Genomic DNA, 20,072 nt, shown 5'->3' on the forward strand with positions numbered 1-20,072 from the left:
TTGAACATAGATCCAGATATATAATTTGAATTAAGGTGTTATGCATTATGTGAATATATATAAAATAAATGGAAATAGAAAATGAGGTTGTAAAAGCGTATGTAGGCTATAATGATTATACAATAATGGGGAAAAAATTGGGAAAAACTGGAATATAGCATATTTACATTATGATTTCTATTTTATATATATATGTAGCCTACGTCATATATTATATGCCTAAGTTATATATATAAGTTATATAATGGAAATAGAATGTAGCCTATATGGCCTAATGGAATTATATAAAGACTTATATAAAGATACAAAAACTATTAACTATTTGAATTCTTATTAATTTATATTGTAAATGTGTATTTATTTTATTTGTATTTTATGCTAATATGTTTTAAGTACAAAATGCTGTCAAAATGCTAGGCAAAATAAATCAGTATATATAATTATTATTATATTAAACTATTAGAATAATATAACATGCACTTGACAAGCTAATTGCAAGTGGAAAACCCTCAGGTTATTGCTGTGTAGCCTACTTGTTGTGCAAGGTCTGTTTTAATTGCAGTGCACCTTTGGGAATGCCGTTTAAAGAAGGTACATGTTTGAGCTTCATCGAGTAGCCTACATTTAGACTTGGTAGCTTCCTCGTACACACACTGCAGTCCTTCGGATGAGTTAGTATTAGATTACAGGTTCACACGCTCACTCGCAGACCGCCCGTCGCCCCAACCAATTGCCCCATTCATTCCAGCGCCGGAGACGGCCGTCGCCCCTGATTGGTTATCAGCGTTCTGCTAAGAAACTTTCCCACGGCTTGCGCGTGCTGACAGCCGGCCAGCCACTCCTTTCAGCTGGGCTAGACAACACAAGCACCGGCGGAACCCGGGGGCGGAGCTCCGCTCTCACGGACGAACATTCTATTGGCCCTTTGTTAAGCGTATTCAAAAAGAGGGGCGGGGCTAAACTGGGACGTTGACAACCGACGTGCCACTCAACTCCAGACTTGTTCGCTGATTGGCTATCCACGATCTTAGCCACGCCTGTCTTGGCGAGCTGCGGAGTTGAAATTATACCGTGGGAAAGCTTGTCGGTTCATACGGATGAACTTCAGTCTCACCTGACACACGCTGAGGATACGCTCTGAAATACTATCGAAAAATGAAGAGAAATCACGATTTCAGCTCCTCGGATAGTGAGCTCGATGAGAATATCGAAGTGGAGAAGGAGAGTGCTGACGAAAATGCGTAAGTTAGCTGTCATTTATTTGAGTCGTCTTGCTTTTTTTGAGTAATGAAACATTTGACTTGCGACCAAATGAAGAAAACAATCATACGATTTAATGTGCGCACGTTTAATTTGAATCGCACACAAAATTAAGATCAATATTTCTAAATCACATATCTGTCAACAAAATTAGCCTATGTGGAATATTTCCTAGAAAATCGTTTCCTTTAGATGTTGGTCAGGATCATATTTCATAAAAATCAAATGTACTGTGTTCATATTGTGTGTTCTTATGCATATTTTGTTTTTAAAGCGGGGTGACTTCTCCACTCGGATCAATGTCTCCATCCACAACCTCTCAAGTGCAAGCGAGAAAACGTCGCAGAGGGGTAAGAGCGTTTTTCTTGAATAAATGCTAATAAATGCTAAAAAAGCTGAATAAATGACTTTAATGTCCTTAAATGACTTTTAATAATGATGATTTCACAATCTGTTTGGACAGATCATTGAGAAGCGCCGTAGGGACCGGATTAATAACAGTCTGTCTGAGCTGCGCAGACTGGTGCCCAGCGCCTTTGAGAAACAGGTGAGTGTCAATCAACACCTGACTTACATCTCAGAGTCAGACCACTGCAATCAAATGTCTAGGTGCTCTAACTGTCTAGATTTTATACATAGGTCTCTTTACGGGATTAAATTCTTGAAAAAGAAATGTTTTCCTGAAATGTTGGCATTTAGTCCTGTATTCATGTCATAAAAAAAAAAACATTTTGTTTTTAAATATTATTATTAATATTTCAAATAAACTTCAGTGTGGCATAACCAACATGCAGGATGCATTTTTGTTGTCATGGCACAAGAAAACCATAAAAACTAAGGACTCGTTGAAATCCTTAAGATTTGTGTATCAAAGTTATTCAATTTTTTTAAAAAATTTTTTATATATCCCAGTTTTGGGCCTTTTTGTGAAAAGGTATACTTTTTCCCAGAATGAAACCAAAACAAGAACTTGGCACATGTGTTTTAAAATCGATTTTTTTTAAAAAGAAAAGAATTTCCTCTTTATCATCTCAGACATTCTTATTTGTCATTGAGCCATACAGTATCGTATCACTTAACTCATCAACACATCTGTTCTTGTTCTCAGGGCTCTGCTAAACTAGAAAAGGCAGAAATTTTGCAGATGACGGTAGATCATTTAAAGATGCTTCATGCAGCTGGAGGAAAAGGTAAGGTTTTTTCGCACTAGCATTTATTTTTAAAGAAAATACACTTTAAGTTGCTGCCTTAAATTTTTAAGTACAATCAACTTGGATGTTTAAGTCATTTCAACTTAAATTACATTAAACTGACTAAAGCAGTGTAAAACCATATGTTGTCAGAACTTATTAATCATATTATTTTTACAGTGTATTTAAATTACAAATAAAATAAGCATATGCTTTTTATATGCTTAACAAAATGTTTGACCGCGTCTCTAACATTAACCATTGCTCTTTTATGCATTATGATATTTTCTAACGATGTATTATTAATGAAAGTTTTCATAAAGTCTTACTAAAAAAATCTTGCCATGTTTAATGTTGTATGTTATCTTTCATTATGAGATCATCCAATGTTTGGGAATCTGCTCAAAGAAAATAATTACTAACCCAGACGTTTAATCTCTGTTGTTTATCTAGTGTCATTTCGGTTTCACTCTCAGCCCCTCCCAGTGTGATCTATTAACAGCACAGTGTTTCCTGTCATAAGCTGTAATCATTATCAGATCAGATCACTCACCAGCTCTGGTTTCTCTCTCACACAGGTTACTTTGATGCTCATGCGCTGGCCATGGATTACCGCGGGCTGGGTTTCCGCGAGTGTCTGGCAGAGACGGCGCGTTACCTCAGTATCATCGAGGGCCTGGACAACACCGACCCCCTCCGCATCCGCCTGGTTTCGCACCTGAACAGTTACGCCTCCCAGAGAGAAGCTCATTCGGGTTTGGGCCACTTGGCGTGGGGCTCCGCATTCGGGACGCCGCCCGGCCACCTGGCCCACCACCTCCTCCTGCAACAACAGCAGGGGGCGCCGCTCTCACGCAGCACCAGCAGCCCTCCATCCTCGAATTCTTCGTCGCCCTCCTCCTCCTCATCTTCATCCGCTGCCTCCACAGAGCCGCACGCCCCCAGCAGGCTGACCGGGACGGGGATTAGCGAGGCAGGGCAGACGGGACCCCTGAGGGTGCCGCCCGGTACCTCCCTGCCCCCTGGTCTCACACCACCTACTACATCCAAGCTTTCTCCGCCTCTCCTGACGTCACTTTCAAGCCTGTCTGCGTTTCCCTTCCCGCTGAGCGCATTTCCTCTGCTGTCCCCGAGTTCGCTGGGCCCCGCGACTCCCTCCAGCAGCCTGGGGAAGCCCTATAGGCCCTGGAGCATGGAAATAGGAGCCTTCTGAACTTTGCAAAAACATGAACGCTGTGGACAGACAGTTAGAAATGACTTTTCTCTGTAACAAATGACTATTTCAAAGAGATGGACACAACCGCAGAATTCCTCTCTGTACAAAGGGAAAGAGCGAATACAGAACCGATGTACTTATTCGAATGACCCTGTCTTTTGAAATCCGTCTCAGGTCGAGCTGAAATAAGTTCTAGAGATGATCGGGGTTCTCACACATCAGTTCTGAACAAATAGAGATCTTTTGTCCCTCAGTGGAGAAATGTATGCTGAGAGAGAGAGAGAGAGAGAGAGAGAGAGAGAGAGACGGCTGTTAATGGAGTTTAATTTAAAACAGATTTAATTATATAAAGATAATAAAGGAACGATTTGATAACATGATGTGATATAGTTGCATCTTCTCCTCCAGAATAAAAGGCGGGATTTTTCAGAGAATGATCTTTCAAATTAGATTTTTTTGGGGGGAAAACTGTTCAGCATTTCTATGATATTAGAAAATACTATGCAATGAAGTTGAGGTTTTCCAACTGTCCATCTGCACATATACAAAACCTATGCAACTGAACCTGTATTCCTCAGCTGAGTATACGTTCTTTTATTTTATTTTATAAAGATTTAAGTCTTTTTGGTCAGTGACCTGCAGTGTGTGTTTATTTTGTTTAAAATGTAATAAATTTGTTGTTTGCAGGGATGGACCACTGGTACACCTTTACGGAGACAATCTAAATAGACAATCTCTCAGAACTGCACTAATGTAATTGTAGCAAAGGCACTGTTAGGTTTGTTAATAGCAGAATTGAGCGCTTACAGGCATGTTCACCCTTAATGCCCCAAATCATCTCTCTCTCTCTCCCTCTTACTCTCTTCTCTTAGTTAAATGTACTTTGGAAAACCAGATCCTTTTTGTGGTAATAGGGAATTTGCACTGGCAAATCAGATAAGATTAGGGGAATAGATAGTACTGGAAGAGATGATGTGGTACTGTGCCTGTCCCTCACTAACCTGTGTGACTTTCCTGTAATAAAATGATACATGTAGCTAATAACCCTGGATTTGTGTGCTCATGTTATGATTTTTTATATTGTCATAGACACATTCAATACTACGAATGCACAATATATTAATTGAGAGCATATTAGAGATTTTTGGTTTTCCGTGCTCATTTCTTCTATTTTTACATTTATATTACCTTATGCCTTCACCTAACTCTTAATTAAAATGAATCTTTAAAAACACTAAGAATGTAATAAAAACGTTAAAAGTAATTTTTTAACAAACCTTTCATACTGTACATTATAATGTTATCATGGCTAAATTTATTATTTTTAATTTATTTTAGATTTATTTAGATACAATTTATAATTAATATAATTATAATATAAATATTGGCCATAACATGTAAATAATTAAAATCTATCTATTTTTCAAAATGTAGGCTACATTATAATGTTGTGATGCCTAAATTCAGTTTTAGTATTTAAATTGATTGGTTTGTGTGTATTATTTTTAATTAATTTTATATTTATTTGGATACATTTTAAAATAAATATAATATAATAAAAAAAATTGGCCATATTAGGAAAATACTGATCAACTATCCATTTTTCATACTGTACATTTTAATGTTATGATGACTAAATTCAGTTTTAACATGTAAACTGATTGTTTTCTTTATTTACATTTCTTTAGATACATTTTATTATTATTATAATTATAATATAACTTTAATTATTGGCCATCAAATTCTAATAATTATCAACTTATTGATATCAGCCGGAAATTTAAAATGGGTGCATTCCTAATCAAAATAATGACATATTTTTGTAACAAAATGACCATTTTTACTGACATCTACGTCGAAACGTCTTTTAGGACAAATCTCGCAGTCTGATAAAAACATTAAACAGTCACAGTAAACTGCATTCATACATTTTTATCGTCCAGATTTGTTGGCGTGCTTGAAATGTTCCAGTCACCCCTCTCTCACACAGGTGAATATACATAAATAGGCCTTACATGTGATTTACAGTTTTTCTGAATTGTCAAACCACATTCACAGAACCTCTGACTCTTCTGGCAAAATCTAAATCATAAACACTACAGATCATTCATTAGACACTACATCAAGAAATGGAGAACACAGAATCCAAAGTATGCAGTTACAGAAAAAAAGTATAGTAATGACAACTTACACACACCTGACAACATTAAGGTAAGGTGAATACATTTTATACTGTATCCACTGCAAGTATAGTATTGCACTGAATATTGAATAGTAGGCCTATCGAATGTCTGTATATTCACCACTTGCATACTGTGCAAAAACTCTAAATGAAAAGCATGTTACAGTAAAGTACACTCAGAAGAGCTGTGCAACTGCAAAATCAAGGTCAGTGAGAGAGATTTCATTCTGCTTCAGCATCATGTCTTCATGTTGGTCCGGCCGGAGGAGTTTCTCCACATCTCAGACAATGTCAGGCAAAGGGAAAAACCCTAAAGCAAGATCCAGCCTTGACAACATTCTCCACACCTTGCTCTTCCTCGTCCTCATCCTCTTCCTGCTTGTTCACCTCCTCTTACTGGATGGGGTTACTTAGAGAATGGGGTTTAGTGTTTTGGCAATTCAGAAAAACTGTAATGCTTTGGGGAAGAATAGTTCCTTTCATGGCGCTGCAGATTTCTATAGGGTTGAACCAGTGCCTGTATGCGTGCGTTTTGAACTGATATCAAACACGGCCCAGGGGCCTCTCTGTGGCCTCTCTATGTATCCAGGAAGCCATTAACAGCCAAGGGATATCCTGGACAATGGCAGCCTGGCTGGCCTGGACTGCACAGGGAGGAAAGAGAGAGGTAGAGCGAGAAGAGAGGGAACGAGAGAGAAGAAGTAGGAGGAGAGGGCCGCACAGTGCAGCTTTGTCCCAAAGCAATCACAGCCGCTCACTGAGCTCCTGGTGCGGAGCACTCCCACGCCACCACGGGTACTATACTGCCAGCCAAACCCGTAAAACAGATTCCCACCTACACACAGCACACTGCCAACACACTTCTTTATTTCTCTAGCTGCCTTTAAATGTATTTTAGAGGCTTTTATCACATGTTTCCCCCCATGTTCCCCCTAGAGGTGATGGTTGGATTCTCTAAAACTGGAATATTAAGTAGATACTGTAGCAGTAATGGCTAGGCTTGGAATAGCATACTACTCGTACTATTAATGCAGTATGCAAATTATCTACATGCGTAAAATACCTGGATGACCTATGATTTGCCGAAAAATGCAGTATACATCAGAGCATACTGTGTTTTGTACTCTATCCCAAAACACGAAATGTTTGATGAATGGACCAGAAATCATTTTAAATTATTTTTAGCTTGCTATTTTACATTCTCGAATAATTATTTGATTGAATTACCAAACATTTTTACACAAAATTGGTTGCAATTGCAGATGAGCTGTATGCCACTCATTGAATTATACATAATTAGGTCAAGCAATGACAATGTATGCCTGTATTGCATATTTAGGCTTATATTGGCATATTGAATACTCATTCATAAACTATGTTTTAAGAAATATATTAGGCAGTACTGAACGCTGCAGAATGCAGTAAGCCATGCACTAGTATTATACTATAGTACTGCACTACCAATAACCATGTTTGAAACGTAATACTAGTAACTGATTATTACCTTTTTGTATAAATAAGTATTCGATGATAAAGGTTTAAAGTAGTATCCCTAACAAAAACATGTTCTAAGAACGTTTAGCTAACGTTCACATTAAGTTATGAAAACTAAAAACATTCCATTAACGATGTTAAAATAACATTTTTGTGCTTTTTTGAGAACATCATTAAAGCCAAGATCATTTTGAACAAATGTTCTATTGATGTTACTGGAAAAACGTTAAGAGAACCTTGCCAGAAAGTAAACCAAAGTTTTAAGAACCTTCCCTGTTAGCTGGGATGCTACGACTTTGCCACATTACGACTTTGTCACGTGAGCTCATCACGTTGCATGTTTTTAATTGAGAAAGTGGAATCTAGTTGTCACATGGAAAATAAAACGCTTGTTTTTAATGTGTATTCCCATTTGGGGTAAAATATCAAAATTTGGCAACCCTATCAAATAATGAGTAATGAAACATTTTAAAATTCGCGACTGATGTATTAAGCCCCGTTCACACTGCCAGCGACACGCAGCGACAAAGCGACATGATCCCATTCATTTCAATGGAGCGCTGGCGACTTCCAGCGACACGAGCGACAGTGACCGTTGGCGACAGAATGTGGGCGTGTCAAGCGACACGAGACGCGCGACAAAAGTTCAGAAATTTCAACTTTATGCAAATGAGAAGCGATTTTCGCGAGCGACAACCAATAGGAAAGAAGACTTTCAGAGGAGCTCAGCTTAGGGGTGTTCGGTTCCGGTTTTTTTGGAGTCGACTCCGACTCCCGACTCCTAATTTTGGAGTCGGTGGAATCGACTCCTCGACTCCATTTACTTTGAATTAAAATAGGGTCAGGATTCAGAAGGTGCGTCTCAATATGCTTCCTCGTTTCTCGCTCGTATGTCCTACGACCCTGAAACCGATCGAGCTCCGCTCTCATGTAGGACATCTAAATTCTTGAATTCCACCGTGAGGGGGGCGAGGAACGAGGAGGCTTCCTGAGGAGTCAAGAGCGAGGATACAAATGTTTCCTATACTAAAATGTTTAATCAACTAAACCTTATAAATCCCCCTCCTTTTCACATCGCAGCTTCTTCAAATCATATTTAAGTGTGCAATATGTTCAAGTATTAATCATTAAACTTGTAAAAGCAGACTTGTTTTAGACAGTGTATTTATCTATTTATTTTGTATATTATTTTATATAATTTTAATGTAGTGAAGCTATGAACTTTAACTTAAGCATGTTTAACTTTATTTTTTAACTTTTTTTGTTTAACATTGAAAAATATTAGTTATATTATTACCAGTGGTGGAGGAAGTACTGAATCTCAGTACTTAAGTAAAAGTACAAATAACCAGAGACATATTTACTTTAGTAAAAGTAGAAGTACCACAATGAAAACCCTACTTAAGTAAAAAGTAGCCTACCTGATTTTAAATGTACTTTAAGTATTAAAAGTAAAAGTACTTGCATAACAATTTATTCTCTTAATGTCTATATTCTAATAATTAGGGCTGTAACAATATGCAATATGAATCCGAAATCGCTACACTCAGATCTACGAACCTGTGTCGCGGTGTGAGAAGGCAGAATCGCGACACACACCTTTTTTGAAGTTAACATTATACAATTCGTAGACCTACACCACAAAACTAGTTGAGGGTAAATTATTTAATATTGGGCAATTCCATCGTTGTAAACGGGACATTTGCAGTAAAAACTTGAAATATAAATTCTCAGAAAATGCATTTAATACATATTGAAAAATATCAGTATGCGTTTTATATTTAATGGGAAATAGCCTAGGCTACACATGCGTTACGGGACACAAAAAATCTTTCACTTTTAGGTAGCAAAATATTTTTTTGTACCTAATTCTGTGAATTACACTGCGCAAACCAAAAGTAATACCCACCGGATGAAGAAGGGTTGGCTCTCCACAGAACATAAAATATTGATTTTATTTTATTTTTCGTGTTCCCATTTATGAGGAAAAAACAAAAGACGTGACAGTTCTCTGTTACGGACATGACCGCTCTGAAAGTGACTTTAAAACTTTCACTGAGACCTCAAACAGAAAGCACAAAGCCTTTTTTTTAAAGTGAATTTCGTTTTGTATTAATTGTATCTTAATTTTAATCAATGTTTCATCCAGGATTTAATAAATAAGTAAATATAGTAGAAAATAGATAATCATGACACGTAGGCGCCGGCGAGTGAACTGAAGCGCGTCTCATAAATGAACCAAAACTCAGCGTATAAGGTATCTATACATTATTGTTCTTTGTTTTCCTGGCATTACTTTTTTTTCCCTCTCATTTCTTTATCTTTTTATTTTAATTTCCGTATCTTTACATTCATTATAATCTTTTCGTTATAATGAACTGTTGCTGTGTTGAACTTGAAAAAAACACTCGACACTGGGAGTCGATTCCTGACCTGGAGTCGATTCCGACACTAGGGCTAGTGAGAGTCGAGGAATCGACTCCCCATCTCTAGCTCAGCTCACGTTACCGTCTCGAGTGCAGGCAAGACAGAAGAGTTCGAGGGCGATTTCACTGTTTTATATGATTTGACTGTAACCACATACATGGATATAATAAAATGATGCATGGAAAAGAAACTGTCGACAGTCTCAGTGAGTTTAATTCACACATTTAGTTCGAGTGTTGTAATTATGATGCAAGTTTAGCACTGCTGCAGATCATTTTACAGTTTCCCCTGCATTATGTTGACTATTAGGGACAAGAAAATTTATTATTTGTCAAATTCGAATGACGTTTTAGTAATTTATGACAGTATGAGTTAATCTGTTGATTGATCGATCGTTAATGATTTAATCCACTGAACACTGCTGTGGTAATATAAAAACACTCTCCCAACAGCATACTGTTTCTTTTGAGCCTAAATCCTAGTCAAATTAAAATGATATAGTTGTATATATCACTTGTGATGGTATTTTGTATAGATATGGCCAGACGTGCAGTCTACCAGTCACATTAGAGCGACAGCACTATGAACGCCCACAAGCGACTTCACAGTACAGAGACTAGCGACATACAGCGACAAAATCGCTGGCAGTGTGAACGGGGCTTTAGGCTATTACTATTAGCCTAGGCCTACCTCTTGTTCAGTTCATCCTGCTTCATCAAGTGGAAGGTCAAGTCGAACACATTGCACTTAAGATACATAATAAAATAAACTATATTGCATAGGCTACTGCACATTTTGAAAGCAAATTTAGTGGATAATATACGGTAAGTATTTTGTGCATATAGAATTTCCCCACACTATAGTGCAATAGCTAGAGAAGTATGGTATGCTATTGCGAGTTGAAGCATGTTTTCTTGCAAAGTCATTTATCGCCACCTGTTGGAAAACTAGGATATTACACTTTGTTATTTCTCGCATTTCGTTAATCACGTTTTCGTGCCCTGCCGCCTTCAGCATAGTTGTTAAATTTGAAATCTACTTTTGTGTTTATGTTAATGTATGTTGTATGAAACAAAAACGGACCCAAAGACAGATATTGTCATTCCAAGGAACCCAAGCCTTTATTCACCACAGCTTGCTCGCAAAGTTACATGTGAAGGGAATAAAACACACAGCTTGAAGAGAAATATGAGGGCGGGCAGGTTTGTGACATTAAAGCAATAGCTATGGCACATTATAACACCGTCTACCCACACTGCTCTTGACACACACACTTACACACACATCTTGCAATGTCCACTGTATTACCAGATATCAACCTGAAAATCTTTCAAGAATTAGAATGGGAGAACTTCAATACACGTGATTCTCAAGAACTCAAGGTTAACTTTATGTTCAGCATAAATGCAACCCAGACTATGGTCAAACACGGGTCAAGAGACGTCGCATGATTTCGGCGTGGCTCAAACCGCTGCTCCTCTTGAGCAACATGTCATTTTTCTTACTAAATCATGCTGACCGGGTTCATTTAAGTGTGTGTGTGTGTGTGTGTGTGTGTGTGTGTGTGTGTGTGTGTGTGTGTGTGTGTGTGTGTGTGTGTCTGTGTTGTGACTATATACCAGATGAATGTATGAAGAAAGAGCTAAAGATTACTGTAAATGCTATGTTAGTGACCGATTAGAGCTGTGTGTACTGTACTGTGGCGGCTTTTACTCTCTCCACATGGACATAGAGACACTAACATGATCATTGGGTTTAGAGAAGACGTTGCAAATGTCAGCTAGCCAGCAAACTCACAAACATCAAAGCCTGGTACAAGAGAAACTGTAGTAGATCTGAGAGAGAGAGAGAGAGAGAGAGAGAGAGAGAGAGAGGAAACAGGAACATCCACTAAAAGATAAGAATACAGAGAGAGAAACTTATAAAATGGCACACCGCAATACTTTTCATCGTCTCATATAAAACAAATAGGAAGTATTTACAAAAAAACCACACCCACTTTGACTGGTTTCGAATTGATCAAAAACATTTTTTTCTTTTTCTGGACTAATGATGTTCCTTTTGTCTTATGGACTATATCGGGGAGGATGCTGTTGGTGAGGGGGGCAGGGTCGATTCTTTTGGCCTGGGCGGGGCGGGGCAGGGCAGGGGGGGTGGGGTGACAGAGGCTCTTTTCTACACAGGGCTGCGGTGGCAGGGGGAGAGGGGGTCTCTCTGGGGACGGGAGGTCGCAGGTATGGGGGGAGGGGGTGGGGTGATGGGACGGTGGGTGTAGAGAGATGTGCTCATGCTCTCAACTCTTCCATCAGCTCTTTGTTTCTGCGCACCACCTGAGCGTGCTTCTCCTGAAAACACATAGAGAAATAACACAGGACATTTATCAGCAGTTTATAGCTTAAAGTTGATATTATGTTGATGAAAATGAAGAAAATACCATTCTTGTTTTTAAAATGCCTTTTGAAGTACTCTTTTACTGTACTGAAGAACATTTTTTTTGTACTGTAGTGCCCTCTTGTGACAGAGAATCAGATTAGATTTGTATTTTTCTGAAGAAAATTTGAGTTTTGATGCTGCCATGATGCTCGTGTGGGTGGTTGGCTGTATTTCTAGGGTGTTTTGGGTGGTTGTTTACAATAGCTCTATGATATTCTAGTCTTTATGACTCTGGCTCCTCCTTCAATGTAAGTCTGAGGATTGTTTGCTAGTTTTATCTTCGTAAAAATCAGATCACTTTTCACAGTTGCAGCATGCAACTCCTCAAAAAGTTTGACAGTAAAGATATTAATAATGTTACAAAATATTTATTTTCAAAGTATTGAAAATATTTTAAATCAAAGAACGTATCACTGTTTCCACAAGCAGCACAACTCTTTTCAACATAGCTATTAATAAGAAATGTTTCTTGAGCACCAAATCAGCATATTAGAATGTTTTCTGAAGAATCATGTGACACTGAAGACTGGAGGAATGATGCTGAAAATTCAGCTTTGATCACAGGAATATATTACATTAAAAAATATATATTAAAATAGGCAACAATTATTATGAATTGTAATAATTTTTAGTGTATTTTTGTTTAAATAAATGCAGCCTCGGTGAGCATATGTGACTTCTTTTAAAAACATAAAGAAATTGTACTGATCCCAAAAGTTTGAACGGTAGTGTAAGTTATTATTAAAGTCCTGACCTTCTCATGCAGCCGTTCCAGCAAGGCTGCAAGGTGGGCCTCACGGTTCTCCTTGATCTGCTCCATCTTCATGATGAGTTTCTCCTCTGCCATCCTGCTGAAGTTGCTGTTCTCCTCCATGGCTTTCAGCAGGACGTCCCGCTCATGATCACGTTTCTCAGCAAGAGCCCTCAGGACTTGAGCCTCCTGGGACTGGAAGAATAAACATGAATAAAGATTAGGGATAAAAATAATAGAAATAAAAATGGCAAACATCAAACATAATACAGATATATACAGTACAGATACATTATACAAATAAATAGGTCACTCACTCTCCTCCTTTCCTCTGCGGCCTCCAGCTTCTTCTGGATGTCCTCCAGAGACATGTCCCTCTTTTTAGGAGGTGAAGTGATGCTGTAGCCCCCGTCAGCCGTGGGAGAGGGTGGCTTCAGGATGACCTCAAAGGCCTGGCCAGAAGCCCGCTTGTTAATGGGCTTAACCTCCATGTCTGAGCATGCAAGAGACAAAGTGAAACAAATGTTGTTTAGAAACTGCAGTATGCCTGGCATTACTATTCATGTACACATTGGTAGGGTTTGAGCATCCGGATCCATCCAATAAAATGCACAAACTGCCTTTTGCTCGTGAAATGAGCTTGCATAACTTTGTTATACAGCCATCCTTAATATTTATCAGACATTTATTGATCTATATTAGCTGTTAAGATAATAAATGTTAGATAAATAATGCTGCTGGTACACATACAGGCCAATAAAAAATAGATTATAAAGATCAAACAGAATGAGGTCTATAAAGCACAGCACATTATTGTATCTCATTACTGGTTTTATATTTTCATTTCCTACCTTCAAACTCGCTCATGAGGTTCTTGCGTGCCTCTGGGTAGAGACAGGAGCAGATGAGGGAGACGAGGGAAAGCTCCTTCATCTTCTCTTTGTATGCTGCAGAGAGACACATCAAACAAAAGTATTGACCCAGATTCTCGCTGTTTTATGAATGATTATTCGAAACTGCATCGCCAATGTTGCAGAAAATAACCCAAATCATCTAGGTTTTCCACCAGGGGTAAACTGACTGATATAAAATATATATTTTAACACAATAGTTATGTGTGTGTGTGTGTGTGTGTGTGTTTAGTAAAGCTGTTATTGAATATAATACATCTACACTCAGGGGTCCACTGACTTTATAAAGCTAAAATATTAAATTAATTATATTTAATCATACAAAAAATTTATATTAGATTTATATTATCTACATTAGTTTGTTAATTTGTATACACACACATGTGTGTGTATATATATATATATATATATTAAAGAAATGTATGTATATACAGTATATATATATATACTGTATATATATATATATATATATATATTAGATTATTATTGTTATATTAGATATGTCAATTAAAATGTATCTATTATATATCCTAATTATTTACATTGTATATTAATATAATAATGTTTGATGTTTTTTATAATTGAACGTTTTTATGCTGTATTAAAAAAAAAACGTATTATGTTAAAAATGTGATATTTTTATTGTAGAGGGTTTCACCCCTAGGTTGGGGTTCTGGGTGGGGGTTCCTGGGTCCAAAAACGATGACAAACCCTCATAAAAATTATTTAACAGTACTGCCAATGTTTCCATTTGTGCTTTCTAAGGAAAACCAGCAGCATGTCCTCACATGCTCTGGTTTCCTACAAGACAATGTTCCCCACAAGATCCACCCATCCCCCATCGCCCAACCATCAGCGTTACATTATTTATTAAAATCCATTTTTACTCTGACTACTGAGGGTGTGTGCGGGGAGTGAGTCGGCAAGACCAGAGAAGACACGAGGCGATACAGATTTCCAGATGGCTTTTTATGACGGCAAGACTGATCCTAGCGCAATAATTCCTCATCCACAACTTCAGAATCATTTAGATTTTTCAGCATTTAATGCTTAAGTGCAAACAAGTCTAAATCATACAACACATCAGTATGGCAGATGCTACATGAAGCATATTAATGTATCTGATTTTCCTTGAACACACAAGACAGCATTTATCAAAGACAGTGGATTTGAGTAATAAATCAATGTCTTGACAGCAGTGCTGTGTTGATGTTATCAAACCGTGCATGCTTGGGTTTCTCCAGCCAGATATCAGGCTGCTTTCATGCTTTCCAGAACCAACCTAGTTTCTTCATTCTTCGCCCAGAGGAGGATGGAAAAATCTGATCAACTCCCTCTCACTCCCTGACGAGCTTATTAATCCCTCACAAACAGAGGATGGAGAAAACTGGGAAGGGAAGAAGGGGAGAGAATCACTGTGTTCACTCCCGCTAGGATTAAAAGCCCTGAGGCAGGTTGCTTTTGGTGTGGGGGGCTTTAATTAGTAATTACTGGAGCAAACCATATCTTCCGGTAAATTGAGGGGGTGGCAATGGACCTCAGTAAGCATTTCTCTTCTGCTGTGTAGTCAGAGTGAGATAAGGACGATAGACAGCTCACTGAAGCAAGTAATTCAGGTCAGCCGGCTGGTAAGCAGGTGAAAAGGATCTCACACAGACGGATGAACCTGTGTGCAATACTGTGAGCTAATCTAGAGATTCTGCTGGAAAATATCAGAGGGTTTGTAATTAGAAAAGAGTAGACACAGTAGCCACACCTTAGGCTTGAGCTGTAGCTATTGTGGCTGGTCAAAAAAGACATTGATTATTGACATAACGGGGTAATAAACTGTATTGTGTGTGTGTGTGTGTGTGTGTGTGTGTGTGTGTGTGTGTGTGTGTGTGTGTGTGTGTGTGTGTGTGTGTGTGTGTGTGTGTGTGGCCTTGTACACCCTACACAAAGATGGCAACATCCGAAATCCTTGTCCGTGTGGGGACATGTTTGGTCATTAAAAAGTTTAAAAATCATTATGTCTATGGAAAGACATAAAACATGAAGACAACGCGCGCACGCACGTGTGTGTGTGTGTGTGTGTGTGTGTGTGTGTGTGTGTGTGTGGGGGGGTGGGTGGTCTTTGTAAACCCTACATTACGGGGACAGAATGTCCCCACAGAGATGATAAAATCTGAAATCATTTTTTGGTCAGGAAAAAAGCTTATAAATCATACTGTTTTTATTTTTTGAAAATGTAAAAATGCAGAAAGGTTTATGGTAGGTTTAGAGTTAGGGATGAAATACAATTTGTAGAGTATATAAAGCATTGTCTCTGGAATGTCCCCATAAAGCATGAAAACATTTTTGTTTTTCTATGCATTTATTGCATATAGCCTAATGAAACGTGTAGCTGTAGTTGGCTTTTATTGTCAAATAATTTGTCAGATAAATGCCTTAACCAAGTGTTTTATATTTCCCTCATATTTTGATGGTTCAATCAAACCTGTAGGATCATTAAAAACAGATATCCCCTCCGGACGTCAATTTTGCCACTACTATATATATATATATATATATATATATATATATATATATATATATATATATATATATACACATGTTGAAATGTATGACATATAACTTTATATAAGATAATATGATACTAATTTTATACTGTAAACTTTATAATTTTTTTACATGAAGAAGTCATTCTAATTCTCTGTAGCCTATTTTGTCCTGTCTGATATATCATTCCATGCATTACAGTGACACAGACCATGCACTGCATTTGTAAAATTAGGTAGAAAAAAAAGTGCATTGCTCAAAATTTGCCATCAGGATCTACGGCCCAGTGGACAAGCGAAAAGTCCTTTGTGTGGTTTGTTTGATAATGCATCAGCATGCCCACCCTGGAAATCAATAATGGCTCCTCCCATCTCTCTCATTCTCTCTCACACATATGCTCTGTCCGGTGAAACTGGACAAATGCCTTTCAATGTTCAATAGTGATCATCATTACATCTGTTCACACTAAAACCACTTCATTTTAAATAAAATCAGTAAAACGGATTTGAGTCGATTTGAAACTTTTAAGTAAAATGACTACAGCAATATGGCAATATATAGGGTATATGTGTATGCAATGAAATATATTTATCATATGGTTGACATTAAAACCTAAAAATAATTTATCTTAAAAAGCAATGGCCCCACCCCACTGCGGAGCATTGCTGAATGTGTATGTTTGAACTTCCTGTAAGGTTACCGATTAATGGGGCTTGATTGGATTAGTCGTATTGCTTTCACATATCCAGTAATCTTAAATGATAAACGTGCATGGTGTGGGTTACATGAGGAGACCTTTAAAGTAGATAAGACAAAAACAGGCACCTGGCAGCTCAGTTTTGATCAATGATTCTGACAGGTAAAAATGATATTGTTGTTGCCAATTATCCAATTGTTACTGTAATTCAAATGCGTAATTAAAAGTATAAAAGCCATGCTTTTAAATTAGCCTTAATGAGAGAGCTGGTTTCTGACTCATTTTCTTATTTTCATCTGGTGTATGGTGCAGACAAACGCACCAAGGTCTTTCTGCAGGCTCTTTTAAGCCCTATAAATATTCCAAGTGTATTGATTATATTGATTGACATGTTCTTTCTTATTAGCGGAAGGAATCCCACAGGCATTTCTTGTGTGTTCTGTGAAATGAAATGAAATATCCTTAAGACAATGCCCTATGTAATTGCATTGCATGGTAGGATTAAGTGCACATTACTGGTATTCCACAAAACAGATGTCTCCCCAACATTTCAAGTGACATGACAGCTAGAACAGAGACATTCGCCCTCAGTCCAACAGTGCCCTGCCCTGCAGGCGCCTCAAAATGATGCAATAAAGCCGACTCACACCTTTTCTATGGCATGCCCCAGTTTGGCCGCCTACAACATAATCCAGAATCACAACAGCACTGAGACATGCTTACCGGCGAGACGACTTCAGCCCTGACACACTTCCATTTAACACATCAATCATCTGATACTGCAATCTGCCTCTCATATGCCGCTATGGTGTGAACGAAAGGATGCACATACAAATCCACAATTACACATTAAAAACTTGTTTAGGCTAATCATAAAGGAGGTTTTTTGGGGTTAAATAATGACATGTGCTGGCAGACTGTGTGTCACAAGAATATATTAAAGGTGTGAAAACAGATTCTTATTTACCGGTTATAAATAAGGTCATATAAAAATGCCAGTGTGTAGTTTTTTGACAAACCCACCAGAGTCCCTAAATCAATGCAAAACACTGAAATTAAACTAATTCATTTATTATTTCTGATCATTTCCAAAAATTAAGGAATTCAGTGTATACTGTATAATAAACATCCCTGTTTATAATGTGGATAAAAACAGCAGTTTGCAATAAGCTATTCAGTTTGCAATTCAATAACTATCATGTCGTATTTCACTATTACGGCTTTGTTTGGCAATAAATATACCATCCACACCTAGCTAATTTAATGAAAAAGGATAGAAATATCGTATATAGAGGACATCCAAAGCTCTGAACTGTTCCGAGTTAGGCTTTGTCAGGTTTTATTCGATTTTCTGGAGGCTGAAACACAGAGCTGGATCTTGGGTGGGGTCCTTCTGCATTATGCTGGAGATATGAGCCGGCAGGTGCAGTGTCACCATAAGAAAATCCTTTTATGCCTTTTAAAACATGTTACAGTATATTTGAAAAGAAATGTGCTCTATATCAACACGATTTAATGCTTTTTCTCATTTATAAAGTACCCTCTTTTTCTATGTAAAGGTGAGTGGGCAGCCTGGGTGCACCCAAAACGCACAGCCATATTTGAAAATAAAACAGCATGGGGTGTTAAGAGAAAGCAGATTTTTTTTTATCTAAGAAATAACCCAGACAGTTATTTAAAACCTTTTTTTTTTTTTTTTTTAGCTAAAAGACTTTTGTTTCTCCTGCATCAGGATCTTTTGTGCGCGCGACAGCATCTCTCAGCATCCTGCTTCATAGATACATGAACCGGCGAACAAAATGAAGGAAGGTTTGTCTTACCGATAGCAGTTTTGGCCATGGCTGGGGTTGTTGCGGTGACTGGTGCGTCTCAGCTCTGTTTCGGTGGCGAGGAACCGGTTCGCTTTGATAAGGCACTGAGTCAGCAGAAAGGCGCTCTGAGGGAAAGAGTGCGCGAGAGCAGCTTCGGGAATTATGAGCGTGCGTGTGTTCAATCAGATTGGCTGCTGTTGTCCCTTCACGCGCAGCTCTAAGTGAAAGGCTGTCGCGCGCTCGCTCTAATGTACCGGAGGATGTCAACGGTGAGGAGCTTACAAGGTGACTAATTGAGTCTCCCCCTTTCTCAGAAATGGTGCAGACCGTTCATGCACAGCGCCTATTGATTTATTCATTTTATGATATAGCCTAGCCTACTATCAAAGACGGTGGTAACTGGAAACGTTGGTTGCATGTATGGCATTTCATACAGTAACCTAGCACTGATAATCTCGTATGGATTGTAATGGCTGTCTTCTGCCATCACTGATTGATGGAAGCTCTGTTTTATAACAGTCATATTAACAGTAGGCCTGTTCATGATTAGGCTATAGATATGCTACGCACTTGTATTTTAGAATACATTTTACATTCATATAATGGCAGTAGCAGCACTGGGACACACAGTGCCCCTCCCAGCACTATCAATGGTCCCTTAGATTAAATGGGTGATGTGATGTTTCTCGATAATATTTGTCAATATTATTTAGTTATTGCTAAAAATAAAATATTTAATTTCCCTCTTTAAATTATTACAGTGACTCTAGAACATCAAAATATGTTTAGAAATATTTAATCATTGTATTTTGTAAATCTATTTAGCAGATTAAATAAATTAATTCATTAATTCATTAATGTAGTCTATGTATGTATTACTTTAAGGTTCCTGGCAGGACCTAAATGACAGCATAAACAAATAACAAGAGCACGAAATGTATTGACAGTTATAAACATCAGAGTAAGTTTTGGTGTAATATAAGTGCATTGAAGAAATACAAAAGTATAAAACACTTCTTTACCAATAATAAATATGCTCAAGTAGTCACATTCAGCCATGATGATGTATCACTACATCAACATGCACATCCAGTTCAGCTCCCATTAGAAATGCACATGGCTTGCAAGCATCAATTATGAAGGAAGCGAAGTCTGCACAATA

General features: G+C 37.9%; 2 protein-coding genes across 2 annotated transcripts; one reads left to right on the forward strand and one right to left on the reverse strand.

The window, feature by feature from the left end:
- The first annotated feature begins 533 nt into the window (after nucleotides 1–533).
- hey1 (hes-related family bHLH transcription factor with YRPW motif 1) lies at nucleotides 534–4,715 on the forward strand. The gene is made up of 5 exons (XM_082185190.1): nucleotides 534–1,241; nucleotides 1,535–1,610; nucleotides 1,724–1,807; nucleotides 2,369–2,450; nucleotides 3,029–4,715. Exons 1-5 carry the CDS (start codon nucleotides 1,156–1,158, stop codon nucleotides 3,661–3,663), a joined length of 963 nt encoding a protein of 320 aa, XP_082041316.1. The 5' UTR covers nucleotides 534–1,155; the 3' UTR covers nucleotides 3,664–4,715.
- Nucleotides 4,716–10,865: 6,150 nt separating this feature from the next.
- stmn2b (stathmin 2b) lies at nucleotides 10,866–19,185 on the reverse strand. Its single transcript, XM_082185210.1, has 5 exons — nucleotides 18,920–19,185; nucleotides 13,805–13,900; nucleotides 13,271–13,446; nucleotides 12,957–13,148; nucleotides 10,866–12,114 (listed from the first exon to the last, which is right to left on the reverse strand). The coding sequence occupies exons 1-5, from the start codon at nucleotides 18,936–18,938 to the stop codon at nucleotides 12,055–12,057; spliced, it is 543 nt and encodes a 180-aa protein (XP_082041336.1). The 5' UTR covers nucleotides 18,939–19,185; the 3' UTR covers nucleotides 10,866–12,054.
- Nucleotides 19,186–20,072: the final 887 nt, after the last annotated feature.

The sequence above is a fragment of the Leuciscus leuciscus genome, assembly GCF_965113295.1.
Source record: "Leuciscus leuciscus genome assembly, chromosome: 12".
NCBI lineage: Eukaryota > Metazoa > Chordata > Actinopteri > Cypriniformes > Leuciscidae > Leuciscus > Leuciscus leuciscus.